This window comes from Electrophorus electricus, chromosome 1 (assembly GCF_013358815.1).
Source record: "Electrophorus electricus isolate fEleEle1 chromosome 1, fEleEle1.pri, whole genome shotgun sequence".
Lineage (NCBI taxonomy): Eukaryota > Metazoa > Chordata > Actinopteri > Gymnotiformes > Gymnotidae > Electrophorus > Electrophorus electricus.
In genome coordinates, this window is record NC_049535.1 from 6,180,675 (window position 1) to 6,194,699 (window position 14,025).

General features: G+C 47.7%; 1 protein-coding gene across 7 annotated transcripts in view; it reads left to right on the forward strand.

Annotated features, from left to right (window-relative positions):
• The window catches only part of arnt2 (aryl-hydrocarbon receptor nuclear translocator 2), a 49,779-nt gene that overhangs the window by 19,761 nt on the left and 15,993 nt on the right, over positions 1-14,025 (forward strand). For all 7 annotated transcript variants that reach the window (XM_035525001.1, XM_035525007.1, XM_035525005.1 and 4 more), the window contains 5 exons: positions 1,770-1,855; positions 4,089-4,165; positions 4,660-4,794; positions 5,881-5,955; positions 8,723-8,874. In XM_035525001.1, coding sequence (XP_035380894.1) covers positions 1,770-1,855; positions 4,089-4,165; positions 4,660-4,794; positions 5,881-5,955; positions 8,723-8,874 — 525 coding nt within the window. The remainder of the gene's footprint in view (positions 1-1,769; positions 1,856-4,088; positions 4,166-4,659; positions 4,795-5,880; positions 5,956-8,722; positions 8,875-14,025) is intronic.

Below are 14,025 nucleotides of genomic sequence, written 5' to 3' on the forward strand. Positions count from 1 at the left end.
ACGCACGTTTGCAGGTTCGCTAAAATTAGCCAGAAGGTTCAATTTGGTGTCAAATAAACGAATTGATTCTGCTGAGGTCTGATTAAATGTTCTGCATATTTGATAAGTCCTGAAAAAATCTATTTTTACAGCAAAGTTGCAAAGTCCAAAAGAACAACACAAACACCTAAACTGCCTCAGATGAAAAAAAAAGTATCGATAATGTATTTTTCAATATACTGTTACAAAGTTTTTGTTTATATTGAAATCATTACACCCTTAAAAGAATCAAAATTCATTTACATAGAAACATATTACCAGACAATTTTTAACATGACTAAAATGAAGTGCCGTCCCTGTATTAACATGTCTAGGTTTCTAACCTGTCCTCCACATGATCGAGTGTTGCGAATGTTTCCTTTCCAGTATGACTGGACAAGAGCATCTCGACCGTGTTTACAGGAAAAAAGCAGCAGTGACAGCAGTAACAGTGTATTTGCTAATATAAGAATAAACTCTTGAGATGTTTAGGGGTACTGTTTCTGTCCATAATTCATACAAACAGGAGTGGGTCACTAAGGAGCCTGTCGTTTCTGATGGAATATCTGAATGGCAGTAGTAATTAAGAAAGGGATAAAACCTATTGTGTCGGCGGCAGTATGATTTGACTACCACAGAAATCCGGATAAAACCATTTACTGTGCAAACCGTACCTCTTTTCAAGGCGCGGCGGTTTTGAAACATGCCCACATCGATCCACGTTAGCGCTTTATTCTGCATGTTCACAACTTTGTGTAGAAAGCGGGCAGAAATCCAAGCCTGTTTGCAGTATTTCTTTCTCCAGTACACGGGTTCTGCTTAGCCTAGAACCGTACGCTAGCTTTCTCCAGTCACATGTAACTGAGCCTCCATCTCTGGTCCACCTCTCCACTCTCAGTTTTCCCCGGAGATGTGGGCATGTTTTGACAGCGTGAGGCCTTCTCATGGTGCGTTTCCTAAACAACCCCCTCGCATTCAGGTTCTCCGAGCGCCTCCGCTGCCAGTCGCCAAGGCAGTGACCTCTGGAAGCCACCACTTGGGTTCACTGAACCAGCGCAGTTTTGGCCCACAGTAGCTTGAAGCTGTAATCAAGAAGCTTTTAGGGATGCAAAGTAGGTCATATGCCCACATTATTTCAGTTAAGATGTATATCAGTGGTCCTTCTATAGGGTGAGTCGGGGGGGGGCGGGGGCGGGGGGGGAGGGGCGCATATCGTTAAATTCTTTCCTAAACAAACCGAAGATGGCGTCTCCGCCCATGAAGATAATGTTAGCTGGCTTTGCTTTGCTATGACCGGTGGCAAGCGTCACCTCTGCAGTGTAACGGTGTTTACATGACCATACCCGGCACGCTCCTCATACCCTCCTAACCAACATCATTAAAATAACGTTCTAACTCTCTTCAAGTGTGAACCCAAGGATCGGTGGAGTGCCTTCTTCATTCACACGAATATCACGCGTTGGCTTGACACAGAGTCGCGTCCCCCACCGCGCCAGTCCAGGTCTGTAGGATGAAACAGGGAAGATAGATTGAGAAGATGCTTGTTGTGAAGCAAAGAGTTTTTATCCGAAAGATAAAATGCTTTCGGGGGGAGAGGTGTGAAAATGCATCTCTTTCTCTTCGGAGGCTGTTGGAAGCTGCACATGCTTGATTTCCAAATGGATTTTTTTGGAGAGGGTAATCTTGTGAACTATATAGTGTCTTACGTTTTGTAAAATGGCTTTGTGCTGTGTGCTGTGTGTTGTGTTTAGGAATGGTCTGGGCCCATCTAAAGAAGGGGAGGCACAGTATTCAGTGGTACACTGCACTGGTTATATCAAGGCCTGGCCCCCGGCAGGTATTTACAATACACACACACGCACACACTCCCCGATTATGTTTTTGATCAAAACTACAGATAGCCCTTCTACCTACCTATTATGTATGTGAGTGCAGGTGTGCGAACGTGTGTTCACATCCTGTGCTCCACCATGCCTGGTCAAGGGAGATACATATCCAAAGACATCTAGATAGGACTTCAGGAGTTCGGCGGTGAATTTCGGCTGCTGGGCCGGGTTGGGTTAAGCACTATAGCACATTGGGACGAGGAGGGTGGGTGTGTCTAAATCTGTGGTAATTCGTCAGAACGAAGCTCGTTGTTTTGTGTTTGTGAGCTAGACATCTTCAAGATGTCTGCCAGACAGGTCCCTTAGCGTCTCGGTGACTTTAAATCTGTAATTATTCACACTAACACCTTGTTGGTATAGTCAAATCTGAAAATAGTTAACACCCCCCTCAACCCGTCATTACATGTGCTGGAGGGAAATGTTCAGGACGTGTCTTTCTCTACAAGGCCCTTCTTTCAAATCTGTTTTTTTGCTTTAACGTGTCAGAAATCTGCTTTTTATCAGGGCTGCTTGGAAGCACAAATCCGATCCTTTCCAATCAGAGTCAGTTTCGTATTGGTATCTGATTCGTGGCTGCGCAACTTGAACGACAATGGTCAGATCAGAATTCTTGTGGCCCTTGCCTGTACGCATACGCTTAGCGCTGTATTTGCCAAAGCGATGTATATGCAGGAGGGCAGCAGTAGCAGTAACAGTAGCTCCGAACACAACTAAAGCAGGCCATCTGGCTTCCTGCCTTCTCAACCTGCTCATGGAGGCTACAGCTGACGAACTGCTATCCTCCAGAGCAAAATGGAATGCATACACGAGCCACGCACCGATTTTAATACGGTGAGTCATCTCACAAATATGACGATTAGTGGCAGTGGCGATGAAGGTGACTTTAAAAACGTACATGGGAAAACCTAACGGTGTGCGCATGTGTCTTACGTCGGGCGTTCCGCAATCAGTCGGCTGTATCCGGACTCGGCGAGCTGCGTTTAAACGGGCGAGTCATCGCCGGGAACCAGACAGTCGGCCCACTCCAGATGGTGCTGCATCTCATTGCTATTGAGACTCTGCTAACCGTCGGAAGCCAGCCAGAGGCAAAATCACTTTTGATGAACCCTTTACGACTGTTATTGATCCGAGCGGTTCCGGCCCGCGTGTGCACTGTCACTCAAAGAGGCGGACTGCCAATTGCTGATAGACCAGCGCACAGACGTTTGTTTATGAACCCAACCTGTTTATAATTTGTGTGTGTGTGCGCGCGCACACGATCCGTCTGTTCAATATGCCAAATGTGCTGCAAGTAATGTCTGGCCAACTACAGTACAGAGCATTTGTTTGGATCTCACGGATTTTGACTGCTCAAAGCCAGACACTTTGTTAGTGCCATTTTTATTCTCGCTGCAGTCATTTAGAGGGGACACATTTCCCTCTTCAGTCCATCCCCAACATGTTTGGCCCAGAATCTTTTGCTGTGTTCCTGCCTCAATATGCCCTTATGTCCTTTTTCAGTAGCTGCAAACGACTCTGAGCCTTTGTCAAACAACTTCACTAACTCATCTTTTAAACTCGTTGCGGGTGTTGCGGTCAGTTTGGACGGCTCTCTGTACGTGTTTCATCAACCCCTCCGCGCAGATGTGCCCTTGTTCATCACCCAGCTTCTGTCGGCATATCTGAAATACGTTTTCAGTTCCAAATTGTGTCCCCAGGTCCATGCATATTGACAGGGTCCCGGGTTGGGACAGGCATCAAGGCTGTCATTCATTCATTCACTGCGTTAAGGTACTGAAACACAGCCTAACCTTTTTTCTTTTTTCCCCCCTCCGGAATTTTCCGTCGCCCATGTTTTTCTTGAAGTGAAGTCTGTTCTGTATCCTAAAATTCCTGGATAATTAAGAAAAGGTAGTCAAGATAGGAAGCAGATGGTTTTCAGCAAAACAATAAAACTGGTGCTTTCAATTTGAAGGTCTGAAGCAGGGATACAAATGGAAAGGAACCAGTTGTTTTGTGTTAAGTATTTCTGTATTGGGTTTATTGCAAGTATCAGCAGCCATCAACCATACAAGTGGAATTTGCATATAGTGATATTTGTCTAACTGATTGTATGCGTGTGTCGGTGTGAATGTGTGCGAGAGGCACAAACTAGGCATGCGTTCTCCGTGAATTTCATTGATCCAAGCTTGCGCCTTTGTGCAGGTATGACGATCCCTGAGGAGGACACGGAGGCAGGGCAGACCAGCAAATACTGCCTGGTAGCGATTGGGCGACTGCAAGTATGTACAGACTGTGTGTGTGTGTGTGTGTGTGTGTGTGTGTGTGTGTGTGTTGTGCAAGTCAGAAAAACTGTTGTGCAGTATAACAGAAAAAACACAAAGAAAAACAGTACAGTAGTGTGCGATGTACCAGTTCTACTGTTAAGGCCTCCTGACCCACATATGCATGTGTGAACTTTGCTCCTGTGATAGACGAATGGATGAAGATGGACCTTTCACCTCTTTATAGCACGTTGGGTTATGTCTTCTATAGCATGTTGGGTTATGTCTTCTATAGCACGTTGTTATTCACCTTCAGATGGAAACAAGACTGTGCTGTTGCAAATAACATATAATCTGTGCTAAATAGCAAACAGCTATGAGAACAGAAACATTTATGAATATGACTGAAGGGGTTTTGAAGTTCCTTACCTTATAAGAGGTTTTTTTAGGTTTTTGTTTTTGGGTTTTTTTGTTGTTTTTTTAATGAAAACACATTTATGTCTTACTCCCAGGTGACAAGTTCTCCAGTTTCCATGGATATGAACGGGCTCTCTGTGCCAACAGAATTTCTGTCCCGCCACAACTCAGACGGCATCATTACATTTGTGGACCCCCGCTGCATCAACGTGATTGGCTACCAGCCTCAGGTGGGGTGATCTCATTGGTCATTATAATAACACTGTGAACAAAGCACTTTCTAAATCCTTAACTAAAGTCAATTTAGAGGTCCTGGCACTTACCAACTCTGATAACATCTGGGTCCTTTGTCCACTCTGAGCAGAAATACCCACTATCAAGAGTATGTTCTAATTTAGGAAGCTGTGTGTGGAATGGTTTGGACTTCCTCTCCGAATCTGGTTAATCACTTAATGCAGTACATGTTGGCACAAATGCTTTATATTGCTTTTCTCTGTCAACCATTTGTAATGAAATGCACTCCAGATAAAAACCAGAACAAATGTCATCTTAATCCTGTGGGGCAATGTGAGCTTCTAAGGACGGCTAGATTCACCACGTTCCTGCCAGATCCTGGACCTGGCCAGAGCCAAAGTCTACGTTTACTTACAGATGACTTTAATTTTCCGCTTATCCAAATGTTTAACATCTAGGGTATTAGCACGGAGCCTCCAGGGTCACAGCTCCTGGCCGATCCACACTACTTGGTTTGACACTTCCATATGACTAAAACCCGTATGGCCACACTTCTTTAAACATAGTCTTAGGTTAGATCCGATGCCTAATTCACTTTTTCTAATGCCTTTCTATAAAGGGAATATTTACCTTTTTAAATTTTTTATGAATTATGATTTTATGATGAGACAATTGTATGTTCTTGCAAACCTCAATAAACAAAGTTAAGTAAGAATATCTAATGCCTAATCCTATTACTATAAAATCTAATTGTATTTGTTTTGGTAAAGATGTTATCACGACATGTTTTCGTCTTTGTAAGACAGGAAATCTTAACGTTAAGGTTAAGAGTAAACATAACTCACATGGTATCCTTAGCAAATAATCATTTGAGTCATTCTGTTTAAAAAGCTGGCGTATGAAGTATGAAATGTAACTATTCATTTATTTATTTGGTCTTTCTCTTTTGAAATGTTATACATATCTTCCTTTTTTATCCTCCTGTTAATATCCAGAGCACACTTTGGGCTTTCACTTTCTTGTTACCTCTTCTCCCTTCCAGGACCTTATTAAGACTGGTGACATTGTCCGCTTTCTTCCAGGACCTGCTTGGTAAGGACATTCTGGAGTTCTGCCATCCCGAAGACCAGAGTCACCTGAGGGAGAGCTTCCAGCAGGTACCGCACAGCCTTGCCCCTTCCAGACCTCCCTACAAACTGGTGTCACTGGCTTTGAGGGCCCAAGAGGTCATTCGCGCTCACTTACCTTTGGCACGGTCATTTACGCACGTTAATTCTACGTGTGCATAATGTCTTAATACTGTGTGTTTTGCACGCACTGCCTGCACATACAGTGTCTGTTTCAGCAGGGTGTGTTGGGGGAGCTCGGGCAGTAGTGCGACTGGCGTTGTTACGTTTCTCTCCAACATCCACCGTGATGTGGCTGCGCCTCAAAAAGCCAGGGCCACCTACCTCACGCGTGCCACCGTCCCCCGGCTCCCCTCTGGAACACCACAGCTGTCCGCAGACGTCGCCTGTCCAGGGCGACTGGAGCTCATTAACGGCCTGGGGTGGGATGATGGCAGGAGCGCGTGCGGTGGAACACTGATCGATCCACACTGATCGATCGACGCAGCAGCGACGTGGGTGCTGGCTGGGAGCATGGGGGGGGGGGGGTTGTGTCCGGAACAGCGTGTCATCGTGACACCCCCGTCCTTTATTCCTGTTTCTTTACATCTCTCTCCTTAGCGTTCTTTCTTTCTTTCTTTCTCTCTTCCTCCATCTCTCTTTTCCCCCTCCATCTCTCTCTCTCTCTCCCTCCCATCTCTCTCTTCTTCCTCTCTCTCTTTCTCCTTCCATCTCTCTTCCTCCTCTCTCTCTCTTTCTCCCTCCATCTCTCTTCTTCCTCTCTCTTCCTCCTCTTTCTCTCTTTCTCCCTCCATCTCTCTTCTTCCTTTCTCTCCCTGTATCTCTCTCTTCCTCCTCTCTCTCCTTCTCCCTCTATCTCTCTTCCTCCTCTCTATCCCTCCATCTCTCTCTTCCTCCTCTCTCTCTTTCTCCCTTCATCTCTCTTCCTCCTCTCTTTCTCCTCTCTCTCTTTCTCCCTCCATCTCTCTTCCTCCTCTCTCCCTCTATCTCTCTCTTCCTCTGCTCTCTCTCTTTCTCCCTCCATCTCTCTTCCTCCTCTCTCTTTCTCCTCTCTTTCTCCCTCCATCTCTCTTCCTCCTCTCTCCCTCTATCTCTCTCTTCCTCTGCTCTCTCTTTTTCTCTCTCCCTCCCTCTCTCCCTTTAGGTGCTAATTAACCCTTCGCGGTTTGTCACACACTCAGCTTCATCTTCTGTTTTCTTCTGCTGTCACTCTTCCTCAGCTCTTCTCTGTTGTCTTCATTCAGTCTGTGGCTGTTCTTCTTGCGGTTCTCCCACACGTAGGGACTTTGGGGAACACACTATTGTTCTCCTCTCATTGTCTCGGACTGCGATGGACTGATCTCGCTCCATCCAGCATGACTGATGTTTGAGTTTCATGTTTGTTCTTGTCTTCTGCCACAGCCAAACCCACAGGCCATGACGAGATGACCACATTTCGCTGGGAGGGCAGGGGGTGGTACTGGGAGGTTGTTTTGGGTTCTTTGGCCTGTAGTTAATGGGTACCAGCCCCCTTTCAGACACGTCTGGCCATCTAGATGCCCTCAGTGAGGCCTTCTTCCCACAGAGGTTACCAGGGTGAACTTGCCGCATGTGACGTAGAGAATTGTGGGACTTGTTTCTCTACTGATCCCTCCGCAACCCTGCTGATAAAGACCTTTAAGGCTGACATTCAGGAATGCCGTGCGATAACCATACGAAACCTGAGACTACGCATGCGCGTGTGAACACGCACTCCTCTCCGCTGGGTACATGCACCTGCTCCAAGATTATGGCACCAACTCAAACTTCATGTCTTCATCACATGCCAATGACAGGGGGAGGTGACATGCTTTTCTTGGCATTGAGAGTCAAATCAAGGCCCGACGTTAAAGACCTTCCACATACTGTGAAGGTGTGAAATGACTGAGGAGTTGAAGATGAGCGTGAGTGCTCCTGAGCTGTCCTCTCACGGACCAGACAAACACTCCTTTCCCTGCACACAAGAAGAGAAGAGCACATCGCACAGATAAAGATCAAGGACCTAAAACTCAATTCAACATGTCAGGGTGCTCAGGAATTTTCTGGAGCTCTTCCGGTTCAGTTCCAGTTTGAATTCCAGCTGTGTTAGTCTATTAGTTCAGCAGGAACGACAGAGGGCCATGGCGTTCCCGAGCACCAGAAGAGAGACCCGAGAAAAGGACTTTTGGCTCATTCCGAGTCCCACTCCGTGTCCACTCTCTCCGTGGACAGGGGGCTCAGAGATCATCCTTCTCTTCCAGCTCTTGTTTACACACAAGTGGTCCAACTTGTGGCGAGCCGTCCAGTTTGAAGGAGCCGTTCCATAAGACAGAAGCTTTGTTTTGCCAGAGAGACGCTTTTTCCCCCTCTGTTCCTTCACTCTGCTGTGGATGGAAAATTCCCACTCCCATCCTCTTTTATAAAAACATTTTTATGGCAAAATTGGGAGCCATAACCCTCTGAAATTCGAGGTCTTGCTATAACAGAATGTGGATGTTAAGCGGTGCTGTAACATTGAATGTAGGGTCACTGTAATGTGCATGTGGTAGGCTGCTTATCGTGACCTTTTCTAGGGTCCCTGAAGAGGGTTACAGATATCAAGAACCAGAAAATGGATAGACATTACATAAGTGTGTGTATGTGTGTGTCCATGTTTGATTAAGCCCTGTTGTAATGATGAGCATTACATGCCCTATTTTGTTTCTTTATGCTTTTTGTCAAACGTTTTGTAGTCTTTGTTTTCGCATCCATGTTTGCACCAGCCCTCTGCAGTGTTGTGTGTTGTCCGGCTGCTGTCCAGGTGGTGAAGCTGAAGGGCCAGGTGCTGTCTGTCATGTACCGCTTCCGGATGAAGAACCGCGAGTGGATGCTGATCAGAACCAGCAGCTTCACCTTCCAGAACCCGTACTCCGACGAGATTGAGTACATCATCTGCACCAACACCAACGTCAAGTGCGTCTTGCTTTCTTATTGTCGTACAGTTTGCTTTTTGCAGTGTGTGTCTTGTCTCTCAGGTCCACTTACTCACTCTCTCTCCTCTCTTTCACTCCCCCCTCTCTCTCTTACCTGCACTCCTTCCTTTCATTTTCATTTGCACTCTCTCTGATGTGCATTCTTTTACTCTCTCATGCACTCTTTTACTGTCAAGTGCACAGCCTTCTCTGTACGTTCTGCACACTCTTTCTCTCTAATGTGCTCTATGTGCATGCTCTCATGTGCACTCTCTCTCCCTCACTCACATGCACTCTCCCTCACTCTCATATGCACTCTCTCCCTCACTCTCTCACGTGCACTCTCCCTCACTCTCATGTGCACTCTCCCTCACTCTCACATGCACACTCTCTCCCTCACTCTCTCATATGCACTCTCCCTCACTCTCATATGCACTCTCTCCCTCACTCTCCCACGTGCACGCTCCCTCACTCACTCACGTGCACTCTCCCTCACTCTCACATGCACTCTCTCCCCCTCACTCTCTCACATGCACTCTCTCTGCTTCACTCTCTCATGTGCACTCTCTCCCTCACTCTCTCATCTGCACTCTCCCTCACTCTCTCCCGTGCACTCTCTAACCCTCTCCCTCTCACGTGCCCTCTCTCTCTTTTCTCCCTTTTCAGCCCCTCCAAACAGCCCTGTCCCCCTGTTGATAGTTTGAACATACCACAGCGCGTTGTTTTGAAAGCAGATCTTTACTGCGCCTCCCGAACTCGATAACGCGGCTGTTTCATACCACAAGTCCGTCCAAACATCCTCATCCTCCGGCGGATATTTCTGGAAGCCTTTTTCCGTAGTTAACTCGGCTCCGCCGCGCTCCAGAAACGGTCCGGTCAGCCCTGTTCACAGGACGCAGCCCCCGCAGTAATAATATTTACCTGAGCTGGGACGTAGAGGCCCGGAGAGCAGCTCCTGTTTGTTTTGGTCCCTCTGGCACCCCTCTGGGTGGGGACGTGCCTCTTCTCTCTCAGCTGTGTCCACTCCGACTCTGACCTGCCAACCACACTTTCCCTTGCTCCGCTGCCCGGAGTACTTAAAAAAAAACAAAACAAACACATAGTTGAACTTAATGGGCCATAAAGGAAAAATGATGTCACTATATGTGTGCCTGTTGTTGTTGTTGTTGTTGTTGTTTTGGATTAAGTTTTGTTTTTGGTAGTGCAGGGGGTGCATGACTCCTATCAGGGATAAGACTCTAGATTAGACTCTTCAGAGTCTTTGGCAGGGGAAGTGCGGCGTGACAGAACGTGACCTGGAGCTCCCCCACACCACCCCCCACCCCGCATTACGTCCACCCACACTTATTCAGCTCCTATTTGCTCTGACAGCTTGTGAGCTGTGCTGGTCGGGCCAAAGAAAGCCCTGCAGTTCACGAACACGAAGGGATTTCCGCATCCCAGTGGCCGGCTGTGAGCGAAGACCGTGTGTGTGTGTGTGTGTGTGTGTGTGTGTTTTTGTGTGTGTGTGTGTGTGTGTGTGTGCGCACACGTGCCTGCGTGCGTGCGTGCATGTGTGTTGGTTGTAAAGATGTGAGTGTGGGAGTCTGGGATCGGGAATGTAGAATTCCCATCTAGGACTTTTTGTCAGTTTTTCTCTGAACTTAATAACTAAACCCAAGCCTTCCTTGTTCTATAAACAATTTTTTTAACAAACCTAGTGACATTTTGCTGATGGATTAGACAGTTTCCATGTTCCAAGTCCTCTCCAGTACTTTAACACTGCTTGTGCTGCGCTGAGTCATTCAAGTCTACACGTCAGTCCTGAAACGGCTGACTATGACCATATGACCACCTGCCGATGGGAGGAAATTACCAGCCATTTTGACCTTAATCGCCTTCGCCTGCGCTCTGTTTACTCTGTGATGAGGGGGAAATGAGTTTGGCAGGGCACAGTGAGGGGGTTGTGATTGGCCGGGTGGGGCTGGGGGGAAGGGCATGCACCAGGGCAAAGTTCATCCTCTGTGTGCTTTACACCTCCGCCGAGCGAGAGGGGGCCGAGGCGGGTTAGCCCGGCTGGGACAGCGGCCATCGTGCCGGCGGCAACCAGCCCAGGAGGAGCGCGTCCAGGACTTGGTCCGATCGAGCTGCAGGCGCACGTAGAGACAGACGGATGAATTCATGAAGGACTGGACCAACGGATGGCCGGCAATGGTAGCGCCGACCACGAGCCACCATTAATCATGCTGGCGTGCAGCCGGCCCAAGCGCATAGAAGACAAGCGGTCTGCTCCCAAGCGTCGAGCCTGGCAGAGAGACAGGCACCTGGCACAGAGACGGGCACCTGGCAGAGAGGCAGGGCACCGATGGTGTGGCGACAAACGTCCAGACAGCAGGCCGTCCCGATGGCAGAGAATCAGATCGGCTGTATGGAATTCAGAGAGTGAACGTGAACGTGATTGTGTCGTTTTCAAAGGTTATCGGCTCAGTTCTGTTTTATTGCGAAGCCCATCCCTTTACATTACAGGAGCATCCGTCCTGCACTGCACACACAGAAGGATTTCTCATTTGGGTGCGGGGGTCCGGCGCACTTTCCTTTGATCAGCTCCACAAAAAGCGATTGAAGTCAGAATGGATCGTCTGCAGGTAGCAGCACCAATAAGGCTATAAACGGCTTTAGGTTTTGCTGAGGAGTGCAGGAGAGATGAAAGGAAGTGCTGGAGTGTGTGTGGAGGCAGGCAGGTGGGGGCGTGTGTGGAGGCAGGCGAGGGTAAGACTGAGCTCTTGTAATGACTGTCACCCTGCTGTTGCTGCAGCCTCTTACTGTGACCTGCTTACTGCCTCACACACTCCCATAGAGACACCAGACACCAGTTCTGCGTTCTCACTCTCTCTCTCGCTCTCTCTCTCGCTCTATAGCTGCACATGCCCAACAGTAAGTGCACAAATGCCGAGATTAATTCCATTCTTCTCGGCCTCGCCCCCTCCGTCTATTTCCACGACAACCATATAGTCTCCAGCGTGTCGGAATATAGCCGGAATATAGCTTATATAATCTTGCTGTGGTGCCGTGCCCACCATCGCGCCAAGTCCCTTGTTTTCCAAGCAGCCATCCGTTCTGACAGTGCCCTCGCGGCAGACGCCCGTGCGCTAACAGCGCATTATGAACTCCCGAGTTCCCATGCTGAGATGAAAACACTGGCACAATCGCACGGCCATTTCTCAGACCCAGAGATCACAGCGAGTTCCTTCTGAGGAGAGGCGGGGGTAAAGGTTGGGTTCCTGTGGAAACTTGGACGTGTGGATGTTTTTGCTCTTTCTCTCTCTCTCTCTCTCTCTCTCTCTCTCTCTCTCTCTCTCTCTCTCTCTCCCTCTCTCCCTCTCCCCTCCTTTATTTCTCCTCCTGAGGTTCAGATGAGGTTCAAATGTTCGGCGTCCTGAGATCTGTCCATCCTATTCCAGTGTTAGTCCAGGTGCCTCCGCAGGTCCTAGCTCTTCGGCCTCGTTCTCCTCTTCTGGTGTATGTGCACGTGTGCACGCACTTGTGTGCATTATAAGGGTTTTATGTTTTGGTCCATGTGTGTCTTCAGAGATAATTTAGAGCCACTGCTTGACGTGAGGTTTTGGGATCACTGCTCTTTTGCGATGTTTTTCATATTTTGCTTTTTTTATCTAGGCCCTTTCATTACACTTTTGGTTCAGTCTGAAGTGTCATAAACACACACACACTCACCCAGTGTTTGTGTATGTTTTGTGTATGTTTGTCTGCTTCTAGTTTGAAGTGGAATTTTTCAGTTTGAGCACAAACAGCTGCAGGCTTACACCAGGAAACTGTTGTTTTTCTTTAGACAGATGAACAAATGGCTTAAGTCCAAATACTATGCAAAACCTAAAAGAAGAAAAACATTTTAATTATTTTTCACTTAGACTTTCTTGAAGCAAGTTTTCCAGAATGTTTCAAGGCTCTGGAGTTTAGGCAGGGTGAGGACAGTCCTGTTTGTTTGAGATGAATGGGATCACACCTCGCTTTTCTTCCCAAACATAAGGTTATCCCATCATGACACGGTTTTGTTCGGCACTCTCCTGCTAGATGAGAAACACCACACTCGTTCCTGTACAAACAAGACCCCTCAGGCGATATCTCTCAGCAGAAATCAAAAGAAAAAGCCATGAACACAGGGAGCGTTTGCCTTTTTTCAATTACAAGAACAAGACCGAAACATGGTGCACAGAGGTTTTGTTTTTCATGTAACCAATTGATTAGAAGCATCTTTCTTTTCTTTTTTTTACGTGAACGTGTCACTGTTTGTACGACTCCTGGATCATCTCTGACAGCAACTTGCCTGCCTGTCGTCGTAACGCCCAGCCAGGCCCCTCCCTCTGCTGACGTTGGCTGCCTCAGCCTCGGGAAACCCGGGCCAAGCGGCTATGGCGCATCCTTACGAAACGGCCGAGACTGCAGGGAAACCGTGCCGGACAGATGGTGCCAACGGGAGCCAAACGGCAAGTCGGCCACGCGGTGCGGCGGGGCCTGCCGAGTCCAAATGTGTCCAGATGTGTCCACACGTGCCACTAATTCTGAATCATCAAAATTGTTTTCGGACAAGCATAAATAAAAGAGGCTACACGACAAGTGTCTATGTCAGTTCAGTGTGGAAAATGTGAGACAGCCCTGTCGAAATCCTGCCCTGTCGGAATCCGTTTAGCTGGTGTCTGTCTAAATGCTGACCCTGTATTGTTTGCAGTTACATAGTTAATGTTCAGTATTAATGCAGACAGATGGGGCAAGCAATCTTAATGGGCGGTTGGCCGACATCGTTTTATGATGTACGTTAGACAGGGAACAAGTGAGTGCATGCTAATTATGATATTCATTAAGGATCACAAAATCCTTCCAAGTTTTTAAGCGCAGTAACAGTTCAAGTCAGGCATTGTGGCCAACAGCCCTGCTGCTTGCCAGAGATTTTTCTTTCCCATGTGTTTTTGTCCTGGCTGTCTTCAACCTGCGATGCCGTTGATGGTCACTACGAGGAAAGTGTCTGGGTCTAGAGGTCCAGTGGCTCCCAGGGGCCACCATGGAATTACTTTCAAGCAGCTGGGAGCTCCTAGAGTTAAAGGTCCGTAAGCTGTGGGTGGCTCGAATGATAACGTTCCCGTTCCACTTGTGCTGCTGC